General features: G+C 36.0%; 1 protein-coding gene across 3 annotated transcripts in view; it reads right to left on the bottom strand.

The window, feature by feature from the left end:
- Positions 1-20895, bottom strand: part of MYO9A (myosin IXA) — a 307652-nt gene that overhangs the window by 75588 nt on the left and 211169 nt on the right. For 2 of the 3 annotated variants that reach the window (XM_025390154.1, XM_025390156.1), the window contains exons 20-27: positions 19011-19091; positions 18004-18114; positions 17026-17148; positions 15294-15443; positions 13768-14087; positions 11561-13132; positions 7774-7873; positions 1751-1863 (exon numbers count right to left, since the gene is read on the bottom strand). In XM_025390154.1, coding sequence (XP_025245939.1) covers positions 1751-1863; positions 7774-7873; positions 11561-13132; positions 13768-14087; positions 15294-15443; positions 17026-17148; positions 18004-18114; positions 19011-19091 — 2570 coding nt within the window. Of the gene's footprint in view, positions 1-1750; positions 1864-7061; positions 7278-7773; positions 7874-11560; positions 13133-13767; positions 14088-15293; positions 15444-17025; positions 17149-18003; positions 18115-19010; positions 19092-20895 lie in introns of all 3 variants that reach the window. The other variant, XM_025390153.1, reaches the window with a different exon arrangement.

A 20895-nucleotide genomic window follows, 5' to 3' on the forward strand; every position in this document is an offset into this window, starting at 1 on the left:
AAGGCTGCTTGGAAGCTCTAATGTGCCTTGGTGGGGCTGCTAAAGTATGGTCTTCCTTACAGGGTTATCTGGTTGGTTGACTTTGCAGGGAGAGCTCCTGATAGTAAACTCTTTGAACCATTTGCTCAGAGGGTATGGGAAATGAAGAAGGCTGGGAAATCTTAACATTCTGTAAGTAAACAGTCATTAAATCCCTATGTTCCAAATATGTGCCCCAGCCCTCAATTTTACCTAGTAAACTCCAGATCCAGAGATACTCTGTTTTATACTTTCCAGATAATAAATTTCTTGTTCTGCTATAATTAGGGAAGGTCAACCAGTTAGATGTATCTTTCTCAGCTTTACTCAGCTGGATTAGGATTTGGCTTTCTCGTATGTATTAACATATTTAAAATTTAAAGTCCATTTATTTTTTGGATTCCATAGTTTTATTGCAGTTGTCTTCACTTCTGAGTTTTTTTGAAGGGGAGAACAGTCCTTTGTAGATTTTGTCATTTTAGTAATTGTGGGGGAGGATGTGGAAATTAAATATACATAATCTATTATTTCCAGATGTATGTTCTTCTACTGTGTTATATCTTATTTCTCAATATTTGATTTCCAGTATTATCTGCTCTGGATTTGGGTTACCTTGAATTATACCTCTACAGTCAGTGAAAAAGTGGTCTTTAATATGGTTATGAACCAGAAAAATTTCAACATAATCTTATAAGTTTTCAGTGAGGCCCAAATGCTTATACAACATAATGAGGGACAAAGATATTTATTTGAAAAATAAAAATTCCATAAGCTCTCTTAAAGAGAAAAGAATTATCTCCCGAAAGTTCTTTTTGGTTCCATTTCTAAAATACTTACCTCAGAACAGAATCCAAGTCCAAAGCTTGCATCTATTTAGTCTCATCTAAGTAACACTAAATCTTACTTAGTCTCAGCCTCTTTTACAACAAAATACCATAAGTCATATAACGATTTGGAGACTTTCCCCAAATCATACTGCTAAGTATAGAGGGAGATAAAGCTCATTATATTGAAAGGAACCAGTATGTGCCACCCCAAAGTATTCCTCTCTGAGATAAATATTTTTAAGCTAAAGGCAATTAAGAAGTAGATGCAGAAAAGCTCTCTACCCTACTGTTCCCCTAAAAGCAGGATATAAATTTGTAAAGGTGTTCTTTCTTCCCTCTCTACCAACAAGGACAGAAGTTAATCACTGGAGACAGTGTAGACCTTTATCAGCTAAAAATGACATCAGAGGAATCTACTAACTTTACTCCATTAGTTTCCCCATAAATTTACCATCCCACAGTTTTGTCACCTTTGGAAGCCTGAAACTGCTTATCTTTGTCTTGTCACTTCTCTAAAATTTATTGTTCATTGTTGAAGACAATATATAAGTCAGATTCCTAAACCACTGTTTTGAGTTACTTTTCCTCTGTATGACGTGCATGTACTATATGCACTAACTTGCGTATTTTTCTCTTGTTAATCTGTCTTTTGTTACAGGATTCTGTCCCAACCATGAACTTATGAGGGTTGAGGGAAATTTTTCTTCTCTTCTCTTCAATACATATCTGAACTACTATGTGCCTATAAACAGTAGGTACTTACCATTTCTTGAAAAACTGGTAAATAAGCTTAATTTCAAAAGTGGCCTATCAATTCCGGTTTTTTAAAAAAGCTCAGTACTTAACTATAGTCAATTATCAAATAAAATTATATTACCCCTATTAACTCTATGTATACTTTATACCTTATATCTGAATCTGAAGCCTTCTGTCTCACTGCCAACTTGGTAATCTCTCCTTGAGACATAGTCTTATGAAGCTTTGCTTGTTCATCAACTGATGAAAATCGCTGTGATGTCTGTAATAATTACATATGTGAAAGATTTAATGCCAAGTAAATATATGATAGCACTGTAATTAAAATTCAGGTTATAGAATTGAGCTATTTAAAAACACACAAAAATATTCATATTATTCAGAGATTCATTGAAATAATAGAGCCTACTGAAAACTCTATATAAAGTAATCTGAAATAAAGAGGACTTGGTCAATGAAATAAACAGGATCTACCAGTTCATATTTTCTGACAATTTAAAAAGGAATCTCAAGTGGAGAGGCAAGAAAGTGAAAACCATTTAAAGATAGAGAGAAAAGATACAGGATCTAATAAATTTAGAGTGCTAACTATTGTTTTTCAAATCTCCTTTTATTTATCCCAAAAGGTGGCTATTACTTTTATGGCTTAATTTGCTATTATAAATTCTTCATGTATCTAATCAATAATTTAAAAGAGATGGAATATACAATGATTTTTAAAGAGCCAAAAGACAAAAGAATAAAGGCTCATTACCATCATTAATGGTCTAAACTATAAACAACTTATAAGGCTATCAAACTGTGACCTGATTTTTAATTGGCAGTTCTTGTTCCATTTGTTTAAAATGTGTCCCTCTAAAGACAATCCTGTCCTGAGGAGAGAATTTCTTGTTATCTATTCAAGTCATTTCCTAATATTTCATTTTTCTGTAGTTATAATATTCTTTCTTTAGTCTTTTGGACTGCGTGACTATGGCCTTATTAACAGAAAGAGGAAATACCCTAAGTTGGCAAAGATGAAGTAATAGGGATCTAGTCTACCCTCTTACATGAAACCAACAAAAAACCCAGACAAAATAATATGAAACCGCAATGTTTAAAACGATGGACAGATATCCCTGACAGATGGGGAAAAAAGGAAGTATGTCCTACACTTGTCCCATCTTACTGCCTTGAGAGTTTCTAGGCCGTGATGCAGAAAGAGGGAAACCAGGTGAAACTTGACAGACTCTCAGTGGAACACATGAAGCTGAAAGTCCAAAGTGAACATGATGACTAGAGACCAAAAGACAGAGTACTGGAGAGGAGTGAAAAGCACAAAGACAGAACTCTAGAGATCTACAGAAGGTCCACATTGAATATTCAGCTTGAGTACTAATCAACACTTTGTATGAGAAAACAACCCAAGACCAGGAAAAAGATCACTTCAAAGGATTAAAGGTAATTGAGCCCATCACTCACAAAAGGTCAGTAATAGTGTCTATGCCCAAGAGCCAGAGGACATAACTTTATGATTCCCAGGGCACTGGGCAAAGTGTACAGAGGATCTCACCTCAATAGTTAAGAATAATTAGCCTTAGACTGAGTACTGTTTGGGTCTAACAAATCTTTTTTTTTTTTTTTAAGAGACAGGGTCTTGCTCTGTTGCCCAGGCTGGAGTGCAGTGATACGATCACAGCTCACTGCATCCTTGCACTCCTGGGCTCCAGTTATCCTCCTGCCTCGGCCTTCTGAGTAGCTGGGACTACAGGCACATGCCTCTGTGCTCAGCTCTTATTTTCCAGACCTCTATGCAAATAAATTGAAAAGTTAGATGAAATTGATAATTTTATAAGACAAAAGTGTTCACCAAAATTGACCCTGTTAGATAAAAGGTTTAAAAAAGACAAATTTCCCTAGAAGAAAAAAAGGAAAACTTATCAAGGAACTACACCACAGAAAAGTACCACTCCCAGGTGGTTTCATAGAAAAATTCTGCCAAATCTTCAAAGAACAGATAGTTCAATGCTATAAACTGGTCCTTTTTTTTAGAGGAATAAAATACACATATGAATACTAAGTGTATAGTCAACAGTGTGGCTGCTGTCTTAAGGCTGACAATCCAAAACTCTTACGTAATAAACTTTGTTCAATAACAAGCAGTTTTCTACCATGCAAGACCGACCTCAAAATCACCTAGCCCAGGTCCTAAAACTTTATGAATATCCTCTCCTGACTTCTCCCTTGTGAGATATTACTAAGATACAGTCAAAGTGGGTTTTTTCTTACTGTAATAAGCTAATAAACAGCTTTGTTTGATCAACAGGTTTTTCTGGCAGTCCATGGAATAGACATCAGAGAGAAAGAAAATTCAACACAGATAAGGATTAGAGAGTATCTCAGAGAACAGCAGAAACAGGAATATAAGAAGTGACAGCAGTTTGGGGGGAATAATGAGAAATTTAATTTTACTATGCTGGAAGTAATAAAGATTGAAATTCTGGAGAGCTATTCAGGAGTCATATCCATAGAGATGATTGCTTTAAATTTAGGGGATGATAAAAGAAAACTGTATAGAGAAAAGTATAATGTTTCTAATACTAATCCTATAAATAAGGAATAGAAATGATTCTACTAACCCGCTTACCATCCAGAAAACGGAGAAACTAAAAAAATATATAAAAGTTACCTTAAAAAAAAATGTTTAGCAGAACATGCCATTCTTCTTGAATAAATGCCAACATGGTGTGTATAAAAATGGAGTGAGAGCAGCATACAGAAACTAAACAGTTATTCAAATGGCAGAGTTTGAAGTAAGAGGTTAAAAAACACCAAAGTCACTAACGAGGGAAACTACTACACTTGTTTCCCCTCCCAGAGCAGGTAACAACTGATTAATAATTTAAAAACTCAACAGGTAATGCTTATGAAATCTCCTTCAATTCATTTGTGAAAGTCTTTATCCCATTAGATTGAGTTACTTCACAATTAGAAAGGTCATACAACAATTTCTTCCAAGATTTAATGATACACTTCAGAGTAATAAAATCAGTTTGTTCAGAAAAAAAAAATCCAGTTTTTAAAACTCCATGTACCTAGAAAATCAAATCCATTTAAAATCCAGAAAATATCTGGATTGTGAGACAGCAGTAGATTTTATTTAGACATAATACAACTTCATCTTCACAATATCAGATAATGTTAGAACATGGAATATTCTCAAGATAAATAAAAAGAGAAACACATTTAAAAATTGTTCCTACCCAGCCCATCCCCAACCCCAGTAAGTATCTATCCGCACATTCTACAAAGCAAAGCTTCTTCATGCAGTGTCCACAAGAAACAAGCACCATCACCTGTTCCTAAAATAGCTCGTGATGAAAGAGAAGGAAAGGAGAAAGCTGGAGACATGACTAACACACTGTGCAGGGAAGTGCTCTACAACTACTGGCATGCAGTGACCGTCAAGCAGGTGAACAGAGGCTAGAACACTGAAAGGAGCTGAATGCTCCAAGCAGAAAGCCCAACTTCCTGGTTCATCTCAGTAAAAGTTCCCAGTGTAAAAAAAGTCTATCACCAAAAGGACTAAGGGTTGTTACAAAGGAAACTCTCAGGAACAAAACAGCAGTCATAAATGCCAAAGTTTTTCTGCAAACAATAAATCTATGTATACTAGACAAAGCAGGACTTCTCATTAAAATTAGTTTATTCCATTACATAATTTTGTATTTAACTGTTAATCAGATAACACAGTATATTTCCTTATTTATAACTCAAATACAGGGCACCTCTAAAATGCTGTTATTTTATTCTACACTGAAGATTTTGGCTCTAATTATATATATTAACAGATACACAGAATGTTTCCAATTTCTGTAATCCTACAGTTCGGCTCAGGTTAATGACTCATTTATCTAATCAGGGGACTTGTCCTGCATTCTTCTCTTTTTGTTGTTTTTGCCTTCATAAAACATCAGTTTTGTCACTTAAAAACTGGGTATACCTCCAACAAAAGAAAAAGGCAGCAAGATTATTCTGGACAATAGGAGAAATTTCAATTAACTAAATCTTGGACAATTCAAACAGCTTAAAATAGTTCAAAGATAGAATATTTAATGAGTCAAATAAAGATCATTCTAAAATTTTTCTCCAATAATTGACAGACACTAAAGAATATTAGAGAGCTCAGTTACAGATATGCATGGAAATAAAACGTTATTTCACTCCACTTCATCAGTGATGTTTTGGTTCATATTAGACATATGGTCCTTACATTATATATTTCTAGGACAATTCCAAAATGAAACTCTTTGCCTTAATATACCTATCAATACACTAATACTTGTCAAACCACATATACACCTGATTTGGGCTGAGAAGATGATATAGTTATATTCTTAGCTTAAAATAGTGCAGCTTTATTCAAACGCAACACCAATGTTATATTGTGTGATTAATGCAAATTCACATTATATATAGCCTTCTATTTGGCTGGGTTGGTCCAGGAAGACACTTTTTGCTCACTATATGTTTAAAAATTCATGTTTATTTCTTATCAGTGAAAAGTGAGGTGGAGGGCCGGGCGCGGTGGCTCAAGCCTGTAATCCTAGTACTTTGGGAGGCCGAGACGGGCGGATCACGAGGTCAGGAGATCGAGACCATCCTGGCTAACACGGTGAAACCCCGTCTCTACTAAAAAATACAAAAAACTAGCCGGGCGAGGTGGCGACGCCTGTAGTCCCAGCTACTCGGGAGGCTGAGGCAGGAGAATGGCGGGAACCCGGGAGGCGGAGCTTGCAGTGAGCTGAGATCCGGCCACTGCACTCTAGCCTGGGCGACAGAGCCAGACTCCGTCTCAAAAAAAAAAAAAAAAAAAAAAAAAAGAAAAGTGAGGTGGAGGAAGCAAGTTTACAGGCAAAAAATGTAAAAGTGCATTGTAGCTAAAAGCTACTGGATTATTTCAGACCAAGGATCAGTAAACTAAACCAAGGATCAGTAAACGATGGACAACAGGTCAAATACAATCTACTGTCTGTTTTTGCAGTTTTATTACAAGACAGTCATGCCCATTTGTTTACTTAGTGTCTACAGCTGCTTTCACACTATAGTGGCTAAGTTAAGTTGTTAAGTTAGGTAGTTGCAATAGAGACTACATGCCCCACAAAGTCTAAAATATTTATTATCTGACCTTTTACAGAAAAAATGTAAGGACCACTGCTCTAGACCTTTTAAGATACAACATGGAAAATTTCTACATTAGTGCTAAGTCAAATAATCTTAATTTTGCCTAATTTATACCTTTTTAAAGTGCCATTTATTTGAGTTCTATTAAATTAAGGTTTAGCTTAGTTGCTGTGTTCACTGAGGTTTCCCATGTACAAACCATTACATGGGAAGAAGCTGTGAAGGTTAGCTTTAGATTAGCAAAGACTATTTCCATCAGATTTGCTTGCTATTTTTCTTATATTGCTGTAAAATTACCATTTCGGAGTCACTGTGAGAGGCCTGATCCAGGCTGGGTGTAGGCCCTAGCTCACAGTGAGAAGCTTGGTCAAGGGAGAGAAGGGGCTCAATAATGTCATCGTAATCATCTTCCTCTGTATCCCCCTCCCCATCGGCAAAAGTACCTCTAGTCAAGAAATCGGAGCGCGTCCGCGCCATTCGAGCTTTCTTTTTATGGGCCGGTCTGGCAACCTGCTTGACCAAATGATAAAACAAACAACACAACAATGTTTGGGTTTTTTTTTCTTTGTGAGATGATGCCAATGAAAGACATCAGAGGGCTCATGAATTTCTTGAAATATCCCTCCACCCCACCATGCCCTTTCCACTAGGAGAAGTGACAGGGATGACCAAAAGGAATTTGATACATTACTCTGAACGAAGGACGAGAATGAAAGCTAAATCTACACTGTTCTACATAGCCAAAGAAGTCATCTTTCACTGCCATAATAAGTCAACAAAGTCACTTGCACAAATTGCCTTCTTTTTCTTAGCAACTGGGTTCTTAGGCACCATTCCCTGCCTGGAGTACACCTCCATAATTATAACAATCTCAGCTCATGGCTTCTTTCTCTAAAAACACTTGGGAGTAAATGGGTAGATGAGGTGCTCTACCTACAAGAATAACAATTTCCAAAATAATGTACATCTCTTTTGCATAGAAGATAGATAAACAAGACCCAATACTTACCTCTCTTTGGCCTGGCCCAGCTAACTTCACAGGTTTCCATGCTGGTTCTTCTTCTTTACGGAGTTGAGGATTTTTACTGTTTAAGGCTTCTTTGCTGACACTTTAAATAAAACAATGAAATTACGTTTCAGTTCTTGGCAGATATCCCATGGCAGCCAGGTTAAAGACTTCCAGCAAATTCTATAAATATTTTCAGGTCTTAGTCAATTCCCAAGACACTAAGTCATATTTTTTCTGCTTAGCTAATTAGTAATAATAATCCTGAGCCTACACATATGACTGAATTACTAGAGGCCTTGTCCTGATGATCAGTGGGTATATTCCACTATGAATATGACATGTTTAAGAATACTAGTTGCAAAATAAAACTCAAGAAATAAAATAGATCTGATGATGAGGAAAGGAAAATACCAAATCCCTGAATCTTTAGAATACTAGTCTTACAAGGGGCCTTTCCATCTAATCATTATAAAATATCTGAAAAATAGCCATCCAGTGATGAGGATCTCATTATATTTTATACTGAGATAGTTCCTATTGGTTAGAAAACTCCTTCTGAAATCTCTCTTTGTAGCTTTCATCCATTGTCTGAGTTTTAAAACTTGACGTTGAGGCCGGGCGCAGTGGCTCATGCCTGTAATCCCAGCAGTTTGGGAGGCCGAGGCAGGCGGACCACCTGATGTCAGGAGTTTGAGACCAGCCTGGTCAACATGGCAAAACTCCGTCTCTACTAAAAATACAAAAATTAGCTGGGTGTGGTGGCAGGTGCCTGTAATCCAGGTACTTGGGAGGCTGAGGCAGGAGAATCACTTGAACCCAGGAGGCAGAGGTTGCAGTGAGCCAAGATCGTGCCACTGCATACTCTAGCCTGGGTGACAAGAGTGAAACTCTGTCTGAAAAAACCCAAAAAACAAACAAAAGGCTTCATGTTGAATAGAATAAAATCAACACTGGCAGGATAAGAAGTTGTTATCAAACTTAAAGTATGCTCCAGACCATACAGGTATTACAGTGTTAGCTTATGAAAACTTAATTTTGATTGAATAACTGTATGATGAGACTATTTTATCATTAAATTCTGGGCAGAAATAGATGTCAGAATCTGATGAAAAAGTGTATATAACCTGCACCTTCATAGCCCCAATTACCTATATTAACTCAGTACCATAAGTCTCAACAACAACATATTGATAATCTCTCCTGAGTAGAACTGTAAGCTCCTTGAGAATCATATCTTACTTCCAAGCATAGTGCTGGCTAAAATTAGACACTAACTTATGATACTAGTTGGTAGATTAATTGTTCTTCCATTCAAAATCTTTCATTTAATTTTTATAAAAGAAAGTCTAGGAGACATAAGAAATTATCTTGCCCTTTGCCTCTATGCAATAAGCCCGAAACAAATACAAATAGATGCAATCTTTGCTAGCTAAAGTCTTCATAGAGATCTCCCTTTTTGTATGTAATATATGTAAGCCTAGCAATCCTAGCTTGTCCTAAAGGATTCTCTTCTGGCTATCAAAATCACTCTTGCCACAGTTGAGCCTATTGGACCTTCATTTATCCTCCAAAGAGAAACAACGATTAATAGAATCTTGATAGTACTTGACCACTGCAATTAACCTTTTAACTCACAGCAATTTTTAGACTTCACTATGATTTTTTTTGTCCTCTCTCATTAAACAGTTAAAAACTACTGTGTACTCATCATGATCCACTACAGTACAAAAGGGACACTAACCTAGTATTACTTTCTAATCATAAAACCCAATGCCGATCCTTAATGATAAAATGCAAGTTCTAGTCCCAGCCATTTCTCTAAATATATGATCTTGAATAAGTCATTTCACCTCTATGGGCCCCAGTGGCCTTATCTATAACATGTGGGAACTAGACTACATAATTCAGAAGCACCAACATTTATGATTCTACAAAATGTTCATGTTTCTAGAATTACTTATACAATAGGACGAGATTTAAAGTATGAATTTTATCTGTAGAGTTTAATATACTCTAATATACAATAATTTTAAAGATAAGTAGACCATTAATAAAGCAATAAAGGAAATCAGCTCAAATAGACCTACAACTATGTATCTTGGAAAAAAAAGATAAATAATTCACAAGGATGATTAATATTTTTTGGAATCTACAATTAAGTTTTCTACAAAACAAATTCATGGATCCCAACAGCTACTTTGTAAGTGTATACATCTATAATACAAACACACACATAAATGTCATAATTAACAGACATTAAAGAAGAATATTAAAGAGCTCACTCACAGATATGCATGGAATAGCATGTATCACTAAACTTAGAATGACAGGGAATATGTTTTTAACACTCTCTTATGGGTGCATATGCTACACAGAGCCTTTGAACTTCTGGGAAATCTGTAGATTAATGGGTGGGAATAATACTTAAAGCTGTCACTAAGCTCAACTGCACTTTATAATACTATAGAAACACTTGGTGGAAAAATAAATTATTGATCATCTCTTGCCCACATTTACAAAGGATTTCTCTAAAATCCATATGAAATTTTAAAGGGTGGAACATTTAAATGTTCGGGTTATACATAAAAGGAGAGAAAAGGTTATTTTCATTGTTAATGTAAAATTTATTTTCTTAGCCCAAAGATACAGCCCTCCTTTCATTTCAATGACATTCTCCCACAAGAACCAAAAGAATCTACCAAATACAAAGACAATACAAGTATCTTCAATTTTGTTAAATTTGTTTTTATGTACCACTTAAAAATGCTTTTCTCATGACTACCACTAGTTTAAAAAAGTATAAAGAAATTCTACTCAGGGCTGGGCATGGTGGCTCACACCTGTAATCCCAGCAATTCGGGGGGCAGAGGCGGGTGGATAACCTGAGGTCAGGAGTTTGAAACCAGCCTGACAACAGGGTGAAACCGTCTCTACTAAAAATACAAAAATTAGCCAGGCATGGTGGCGTGCACCTGTAGTCCCAGCTACTCAGGAAGCTGAGACAGAAGAACTGCTTGAACCCAGGAGGCAGAGGTTGCAGTTAGCTGAGATCACACCACTGCACTCCAGCCTGGGTGACAGAGTGAGACTCCATCTATTAAAAAAAAAAAAGAAGAAAAAAAAGAAATTCTATTTATATGAGGTATAAAAAGTAAACTCTTGGAAACAGAAAGTAGAATGATGGTTGGCAGGGGCTAGAAGGAAAAGCAGAGTTGTTCAATGGGTACAGAGTTTTATTTTACAAGAAGAAAAAGTTCTAGAGATCTTCTGCAAAACAAACAGTTAACACTACTGTACTGTATTATTTAAAAATGGTTAAGATGGGAAACTTTATGTTATGTGTTTATCACACACAAAGAAGTAAAATGAATGTAATGATGATCATAAATAGGCTGACAGCTGTAACAAAACAAATTAACTTCTTTAAAGCCTGAAATGAACAACCTTGGACTACTAAACCTCACAGCTGTAAAGCAACCAGTATTCGGTGAATGCCTACTATGTTTACAGGCACTGTACTGCCCTTCACAAATGCTTCTCACTTAATGGGGAGGAACCCAGTATTTACTCTGCTATTCATGATTAGTCAAGGATTCCTAGGGTATAACTACAACCAACTTCAGGTGATTAGGTAGAGTCAACAATTAGGGAATATTTTTACAAAGAGAAAATGGCCAAGTTGAGCAGCCACTTTACACAAACAGTTGGAGCAGAACAAGGCACCTTAATAAAAATACTCCAAGAAGTTTCCCATTTATACATAAACATAAATAAACATTTCACTTACAGGGGAATATTCATATTGTCCTTTGGAGTGAAGAAAATGGGCCTAGTATTTCCCTCTCTGCAAAGGTCATCAGAATTGTGGCTATAAGACTGAGTTGGCCTAAAGTGTTCTCTTTTTGAAATGCGATTATTAGAGAGTTTACAGGCTACATTCAGCTGGGCACCCATTCTGTCTGTCTTGGATAATTCCTTAACAGTACTAGATTGGCATGGACTTCCTTTTCTTTCAAAGAACACGGTGACAGGTCTATCCTTTGGGGGTAAGCGAGCAGAGGAGCTGTCTTTCTGGGCAAGAGCTGCATCTTTTACTGATAGGGACCCCAGTACGTTAAGTTCTCCCTTATTTGAGGTATTTAAGCTGAGGAGAGAGGATGGCCTCTCTACTCTCTGCTTTGACTGATAGGAAGGTGGTGCCACCAAACACTCTCCAATTCTTGGCTTTTCAATTGTCTTGAACGCTTTGCGCTCCTTCTCTAAAATATCTGTTTGCTGGCGAATCTGTTCCATCATCTCTTTTTCATTCTGTTGCTGCAACTGCTTTTGCCTTTCTTCCTTCTCAGTGTTTAGCTTTTCTAACTTCTTAAGTATAGGATTAGAAGACTCTGTATTCAAAGGAGGAACAATTTGATCTTCTCCTGAGCAGTGATACCTTCTAGTTTCCCTGTTGATATCCAAAGTAAGAGCTTCCCCTGGTGTGTCTTCATTTTCCAATAGTTTGTTTCTTTGGATACTTGTGTCTAGTTGGGAATTTGTTTTCAGTGGGTCTTGTTGGGGGATATAAAAAAAAGTAGGCAGACTATTTGAAATGAAGGAGTCTTTCAGCTGTGGTTTACAGGTAATAGACTCAGAACTGCAGACCACCTTTTCCTTCATAGTTCCATCCTTCAAATGCTCTGCATAGCTAGTCTCATTTGAGGCACTGAGGGCATTGTCCCGTGAATCAAATTTTGGACTGCTGGATATCTTAGGTGATGGAAACAGCAAGTCTCCTTCATCTGAAATTACAGATTCTAGTTTGCTCTTTTGGCTTTCCTCAGAGCTCAGAAGTTCCAAGCTTCCTTGAGAGCTCTCACTATCAGGTGTACCCCGTGGAGATTGAAGGCCTTCAGGCACCAATTCTGTAGACCATCTGCGATCCTCTGAAGGAGAAACACCACCAAGAGAACGAACTTTTAGCAATTCTAAGCTAAATATAGCTTGCTCTAGTTCTCTCATTCTCCTACTTTCTCTTTTAGCCCGGCCTACTTTTTTCTGATGGAGATCCTCCAAGGATCTGGGTCTGTCTCTTACAAGCACATCTTCCTGCAAGTCCACACCACTCCGGCTTTGGGCTCTCTCCTGCTGCTTGTTTGGTGACTCCTTCAAGCAGTCCACCGAACTTTCATGGCTAATTCGATTACTCTCTGTTACAGATTTACATTCCTCTATGGCTTTTACTCTGTTGTCAAAAGAACAATCCTCCCATTCTGAAGGGTCTGAACCCTGAATTTCCAGAGATCCATATCCTTTAATATTCACCAATCCAAGTTCTGGTTTTGTTTCTCTTAGCCTTTGTTCTTTTAAAGCTTTAAATCTATATAAAAACAGACAAAATGGGTTACAGAAATATCTTAGTTACCACTGAAGAGAACATACTTCCTGAGAATTTAAGAAAAAATGCAGTTATAAAATCTTTTTACAATACCTAAGTACTTCTTAAATTAACTTGAATGCACATTTTACAGTTTTCCTATTTCCATGAGTCAGATGATATTTCATTAAGTGTATAACTTCTACCTGGGCATTTCAGTCAAAATGTAAACTAATTCAGAAGTAAAGCTCTCACTTTAATATTAGCTTTATTTTAAAGTAAACCTCAAACTAAAGTGAAATTTTAATTTAAGTGTGAAATTACAGTTTCTGAAAGTAAAAACAGTTGAATATTGCCAATTTTGTAAGATTCGGCTAATGTAAAAGTTAATTCTTAGCAGTTATGATCACAGACCATGTAGATTTTTGATCCAATTTAATTCAATAAAACCTTATTTAACTTCCATTATAGACAATACAATGTGGGTTAAAATCAGTAAAAGTATCACAGTATAGTGGAAAAGAAATTGTATACAACCAATTCTAATACAAATTAGACAAGTGTTAACGCAGAGGTATAAACAAAGCACTTGGGAAGAAAGAAAAAAAGCAAGTATTATAGTATAGTATAGAGATTACCTTTGTCTTGCTCTGAATCCTCTACATGTTGATTGCAAAAGGATAATTTTTTTCCTTTGTTCTTGGTACCTTTTACTTTCCCTGTAGGCTTTCCATCTTGCTTGTATGCAAATAGCAGCCATGTGCCTGCGCCTATAGTGATCTCTCCATTTCTGCTGGATAACGATGGCTGCAGCCCGTAGCTCCAAGTACCGCTGCCTCTCTAAGTGAGCACGCCAGGAAGCTTGGAGAAGAGCAGCTGCACTAGCCATAACAAAAGCATCCTTCTGCACAGCTGCATCTCTGACTTGCTTCCGATTTAGGTAATTCCTCCAGAATCTCTGTGGGGAAGACAAAATAACAGAAACTGGTTGTCATATCTTACATTGCATTTTCACAGGAAAAAAAGAGAATAAATTTCTTATGTCATAATTACAGGTTAAGTGCCTATGCAGCTAAATTCTTGGTGATTAAAAATAAGTTTTTTGGCCAGGCGCGGTGGCTCACGTCTGTAATCCCAGCACTTTTGGAGGCCAAGGCAGGCGGATCATGAGGTCAGGAGATCGAAACCATCCTGGCTAACAGTGAAACTAAAATACATCTCTACTAAAAATACCATCTCTACTAAAAATACAAAAAAAAAAATTAGCTGGGCGTGGTGGTGGGCGCCAGTAGTCCCAGCTACTGAAGAGGCTGAGGCAGGAGAATGGCATGAACCTGGGAGGTGGAGCTTGCAGTGAGCCGAGTTCATGCCACTCCACTCCAGCCTGGGCGACAGAGAGAGTCTCTGTCTCAAAAAAATAAAAAATAAAAAAATTAGTTTTCTACAAAAGCAGAAAGTGCAACTGAAAAAGATAAATAGAAAAAAGTTTTCTCTTCCAGATATGTTTGGCTAAAACAGCTATTTTAAATACTATAACCTTGATGGAGTTAATTACAGAACTTAATTTAAAGTTTTTGGATGATTCATGTCCTTCAAATTATTAATAATTTTAACATATTATATTCTTTTGTTACAATTTGCCCAAATAACACTAATGGGTTTAAGGTAATCCTGACACACATTCCAAAGATGAAGATACTAAAGATTTTCTTGCACAAATGGAAAAGATATTATGGAAATGATATAAATCAATGAGGGCATTAATAAAACAAATAAATGTAAAACAAGGTACCTATCATCCAAAATGAGTGTCTAAAACCAACAGTATATATAAACTCTCAAACATCACTCCAAAAACTGTTAAATAAAAACAACTATGTCAACAAATATTAGGTAACTCCTTAGCCCCTACTCAGACCTCACAAGACATTATAACTACAAATTCAATTTAATTTAAATTCAATGGAATCAATATTTATTAATAGTCTATTATATGCCAGATAATCTGTTGGGTGTTATGAGCACTTCAAAAGTGGGTATGACATATTCTCATTTCTAAAGTTTACATTATTATTGAAAATGTTTTACAGTAAAAAGGTTCTGGTTACTAAACAAAGGCCAAATAAATTAGTCAATCTCATGCAAAGAATCCTTTGCTTCTCACCTGGATAATAACAGATGCTTGTCTCAGATGAAGGAAATGCTGCCTACACAGCAAGACCCTGAACCATCGCTGCAACAATATGATTCTGTGGAGCACCTCTTGGTGAAGCAGATCTTGTAAGTGCTGTCGTTCCTGCTCCTTTAGAAAGACCTACCAAAAGGAAGATGAGGAATGCAGCGAAAGAAGAAATGAGAAATTTATTTCATGAATCATCCTTTTTGTGATAAGCTTTTAGAGAAGAACACAGTGGCAGGCATGTAAATGAAGTACTGATAAATATTCCTACAGATTTATCCAAAGTAGTCCTTCTCAAATTGAAATGGAGACAGTAGAATAAGGAAGGTGAGCTGGGTGTGGTGCTACATGCCTATACTCCTAGCTACTCAGAAGGCTGAAACAGGTGTGTTGCTTAAGCCCAGGAGTTCAAGTTCTATGGCAAAATAGAGAGATCCGGTCTCAAAAAAAAAAAATAAAAAGACAGAAAAAAAGGAAAGTAAGCAAGGGAGGAAGGGAGAGAGAAATGACAAGGTCAGCAAGAGTATCAAAATTCCAGCACCAGAGATTATGCTACATTACTCCATTGGGGAAACCATTGCTATAAGTAAATGTATTACTGGTAATAAATCATATTTTTCAAAGGTGTTGCGGTGGGGAAAAAAGTTGAAAACCACAGATCTTGAAGCTTGAATCATATCATGAATAAACCAATGATAAGTCTTTTTGAAATCCAGAGTGCATTAAGCTTCTCACTGTCCAAAGTTATTAATAAGTTTATTTTATTTACTCCTTCATTCCACTAATGTTTAGGGCTTGGGAGGCTGCAAAGGTGAAGGAGACATATCCCTTTAGAAACAGGAATTATACCTCTCATTTGAGAGCAGGTAGATATTATATACCCAAAGAGGAAGATGGTAAACTAATAAGGGCCAGAGACAAAAGATCCCACCTGAGTAACACAAACAGTTGAAAATAATAATAAAGGCATGCACAGGAGACAATGGGACAATTAATCTCCATAAAAAAAGATATTAAGTAATGTGAAGCCACAATATGAAGGTTCTCAAAAAAGAGAAAGATGTTTGTATTTAATGAGGAGGTTATGAGGGGGTTATTATCAAGCAGGAGGCAGACATAAAGAACTAAGTATATTAAGATAATAATTTTAAAATTATGAGTAGAATAAATGGAATGACAAATACACTAGAATCAGGTAAGTAAGCTGTTCACTGTATAAGCAATGTAGATGAGAAGAGATAAGGAATAAAAATAAAATGGAAGCAGTAGTAATGGAGAAACAGAAAGTGATGTGAGAATCTCTTTGTAAAAGGAAAAAAAATCCCTAAAACTTTGTGAAAGGATTAAAGCGAATGGTATGCTAAAGACAATTATGGTTTCTAGACTGAGAAACTGGAAAAGGGATGACAGAGAAAGAAAGTATTTGATAAATTTAAGACCAGATGAATCTTAAATTCATCTTGGGCAAGCTGACTTGGAGATTACAGTAGAACATCTATGGAAAGATGATTTTTAGGCAGTTAAAATTAGAACTACAGCACTGGCCAGAGCTCTGTGATTAATACTGACTATATAATTAAATAAAAACCTGGGTCTAACCAATTGTCTTTTGATATCTGATTCACTATCTTTTAAATAAACAATCTCATAGGCAAAAATTATTATTTTTAAAATAAATGCACTCAATTTTGACAAGAGCTATACAGATTATATTTACCATGGTTTTTCCAACTTGATAATTATCTGGATTAAGATTTATTTTCCTGAAGAAATCCTGAATGTTAAATTTGGATGGAATAATATTTCGGGGAAGAAGTACATGGAAGTGGCTCACAAAATCCTGAAAAATAATAAAAAAATTGTAAAATCAGAAAGTAGTATATGTAAACAAGACCTTAAACTAATTATCATTTTATTAATCTTTTCCTCTTTCTTTTAAACAGGGTGAAACCAAGAAGTGCATGTTAATTTAAGATATAATAAAAGGTTAATTCGAAAAACATAGGAGGCAGAGAAAGATATTGGGTTCTACATATCATATCATCAAAAGGGAATGAGAGGAAAAAAAAAGGGCAGAGGCTAATTATCCCTTTTGAGGAAGCTTTATAGAAGACCAAAGAAAAAGTTATTTAACAAGCACCTAAAATTTCTATCAGGGAAAAAAAAAGCAAACGTGGCAGGATAACTGAGAATGAGGCTTTCCGTCCCAGTAACAGCAAAGACTTGCTCAGTTGCTGAACAGCTTCAATACAATTTCCATACCCACAGCAGCAATTGCTGATAAGAGTAGCTGTGAGCCTTCTTGGCAGCTTACTATGAAAGAAAATCCTGCTGAGAAAACTTCAGGAAAAACCAAATGGAATCTTTTCACTAGATAGTTCTCATTGAAATATTTCAGTTACTGGAGAGGTCAGTGCAAAGAATTGTTATATCAGGAGTAAACTTAGTATTAGCAAACATTCTGATCAAATGAGAATAACCAAGTACTGGATTCTATTACAATAATCTTAATGAGATTGCTGCCATTCAATCAAAGTAAATACTGTCTATCCCTTTTCAATTCCGTATACAAAACATGAAATGGAAAGGAAGAATTAAGAGAAATAAGTAAGCCCTAAAGAAATAATAAGCAAGATATGTGGGAATCATTTACTCGATGTGTCTAAATATGTAAATATCACTATAAAAACAGAACCTGGAAAGAATATTTGCAGCTGTATCCTGATTGGCGAATTCGAACTGTTTCCAGCATTCCAGTGTATCGAAGCTGTCTAAGTACCAAGGCATCATTGAACCTTAAGGGCAGCTAAAGCAAATGGAAAAAAGATTAACCCAGAACAGTAGATCTCCAAATTATCTGTTTATAAGCATGGCTAACTGTTGAGTATCTAGAGATTGATTGGAGGTTGTCTGGTTAAGATATATAACAACTAAGCTGATAGGTAAGGCAAGCTCACCTCTCAGCTGGTAGCTTCAGAGAAGTTCTGACTGCCCAACCCTAGGGAAAAGAAAGAAACCAAGCTTCCAGGCTTCTCTGGTTGTGAAGAGAGAGGACCTTAAAAGCTCAAAAAGAATGTAATCACCCCCAGAGGCCACATAGTCCAATCACTACAAAATCTGTAACAAGATAACCTACAACTGGGTGTGGTGGCTCACACCTGTAATCCCAGCACTTTGGGAGGCCAAGGTCACTTGAGGTCAGGAGTTCAAGACCAGCCTGGCCAACGTGGCAAATCCCTATCTCTACTAAAAATACAAAAATTAGCTGGGTGTGGTGGTGCACACCGGTAGTCCCAGTTACCTGGGAGGCTGAGACAGGAGAATTGCTTGAAACCAGGAGGTGGAGATTGCAGTGAGGTGAGATCATGCCATTGCACTCCAGCCTGGGCGATAGAATGAGACTCTGTCTCAAAACAAAACAAAACAAAAAAAAAAAAGAAAAGAAAAGAAAAGAAAACTCTTTTCTGACAGGACTTCAAGACGTATTTGCTTCTCAAATTCTGGGTGATGCTAAATCAAATCCATATAAACACCTTACAAGCAGGTAAATATGGAAAAATCCATTGAAAGTATTTATAAAACACTATTTTCCTTATAAATATTATAGTTAGTGCTTCCCCTCCACTTATTCTGCTTAAAAGTATTTAAAGCTCAGTCTGAAGTAAGCCGAGATATGTGCTCTCATTTATAGGACATTTTTACCTTTTCAGCATTAGAGCGGATGCATTTTACAAAATATGGTTCTGCTTGACCAAGTGTTTCCATTAGCTTGCTTAATGATGTCTGCAACAGAAAGCAATATAATTATCATACTCTCCCATTCCAAACTACTAACAAGTAACATATAAATGTAATCAATATGCTGGCAAAACATTCAAAAAGTAGAGGCACACATAGCAAGAGGTTTGTTTTTGAAAAGCACATTGTGTATATTCTTATACTGGTTAAATTATGGATAACTAAGGATAAGGATGGTAGTTTAGTATTAAAGCAGACAGCCTGGAAATAGTAAATATCGCAGATGTATTTCAGAATAATCAAATGTAGAACCTTTTTTCACTTTTCTTCACATTTCATGAAACAATTTTATTCAAACTCATGTATCCTACAATTTTTAAAATGATTCAGGAGGGTATCCACTAAGGTAGTACTCCCTTGCTTTACTTTAAATGTCTACAGAGTATGTAATGATATCCCTTTTTTAATTCCTGATAATGGTAATTTGTACGTTCTCTCTTTCTTCCTGATTAGTGGCTAGAAGTTTATCAACTTTTTGATTTGCTCAGCCCAGGCTTGGTGGCTCACGCCTATAATCCCAGCACTTTGGAAGGCCGAGGCGGGCGGACCACCTGAGGTCAGGAGTTTGAGACCAGCCTGGCCAACATGGTGAAACCCCGTCTCTACTAAAAAAAATATAAAAATTAGCCAGGCATGGTGGTGCCTGGCTGAGGCACGAGAATTACTTAAACCTGGGAGGTGTGGGTAAGTAAGGGCAGTAAGCCGAGATGGTGCCACTGCACTCCAGCCTGGGCAACAAAGTAAGACTCTCTCAAAAAAAAAAAAAAATTTTTTTTTGATCTGCTTAAAGAACCAGCTTTTGGTGTCAGTGTTTTTTGTTTTTGTTTTTTGTTTTTTTGTCTATTTTTCTGTTTTTCATTTCATTGAATTCTGCTGTTATCTTTATTATTTACTTCTCTCTGCTTGCACTGGGTTTCATATATTCTTTTTACAGTCTATAAGGTAGAAATTTAGATTATTGAATTGAGACACTTCTCCTTTTTCAATAAAAGTATTTAGTGCTATAAATTAACCTTGGAGCACTGCTTTAGCTGCATTGCACAAATTTTGATATTTCATTTTATTTAAAATATTTAAAAATTTTCCTTCCTCTAAAAAATGTATTATTTAGAAGTCTGTTTTATATATTCTAAATATTTGGGGATTGATATTTTTCTTTGCTTTCTGGTTTAATTCTATTACAAATACAACATTTTGTATGATTTTAACTCAAATTTATTAAGGTTTTATGGCCTAGTTTATGATCTACCTTGGCAAGTATTTCATGGGCACTTAAAATGAATGTATATTCTGCAATTCTTGGCTAGGCTGTTCTATAAATTTCAGTTAGGTCAAGTAAGTTAATCATTCTATTCAAGTCTTCCATGTCCTTCCTAATTGTCTACTTACCCTATCAATTACCAAGAGGTATGCTGAAGTTTTCAAGCATAATTGCAGATCTGTCCATTTTTCTTTTAATTCTATCAGTTTTTGGTTCAGATATTTGGGAGCTCCGTTATTAGATGAATACACATGTAAGACTTTGTAAATTGCACCTTTTATCATTATGAAATTATCTCCCTTTATCCTTGGTAGTTTTCTCTGTTCTGAAGTCTACTTTGTCTGACTCTACTATAGTCACTATAGCTTTCTTTTGGTTTTTGTTTGCATGGTTTATTTTTTTCATTTTTTAACCCTTTAGTATCATTGTATTTAAACAGGTTTCTTGTAGATAACATACAGTTAGGTCTTATTTTATCCAATCAGATAATATCCATTTCTTAATTGGAGTGTTTAGAGCATTTACATT

Source organism: Theropithecus gelada, chromosome 7a, assembly GCF_003255815.1.
Source record: "Theropithecus gelada isolate Dixy chromosome 7a, Tgel_1.0, whole genome shotgun sequence".
NCBI classification, from domain to species: Eukaryota; Metazoa; Chordata; class Mammalia; order Primates; family Cercopithecidae; genus Theropithecus; species Theropithecus gelada.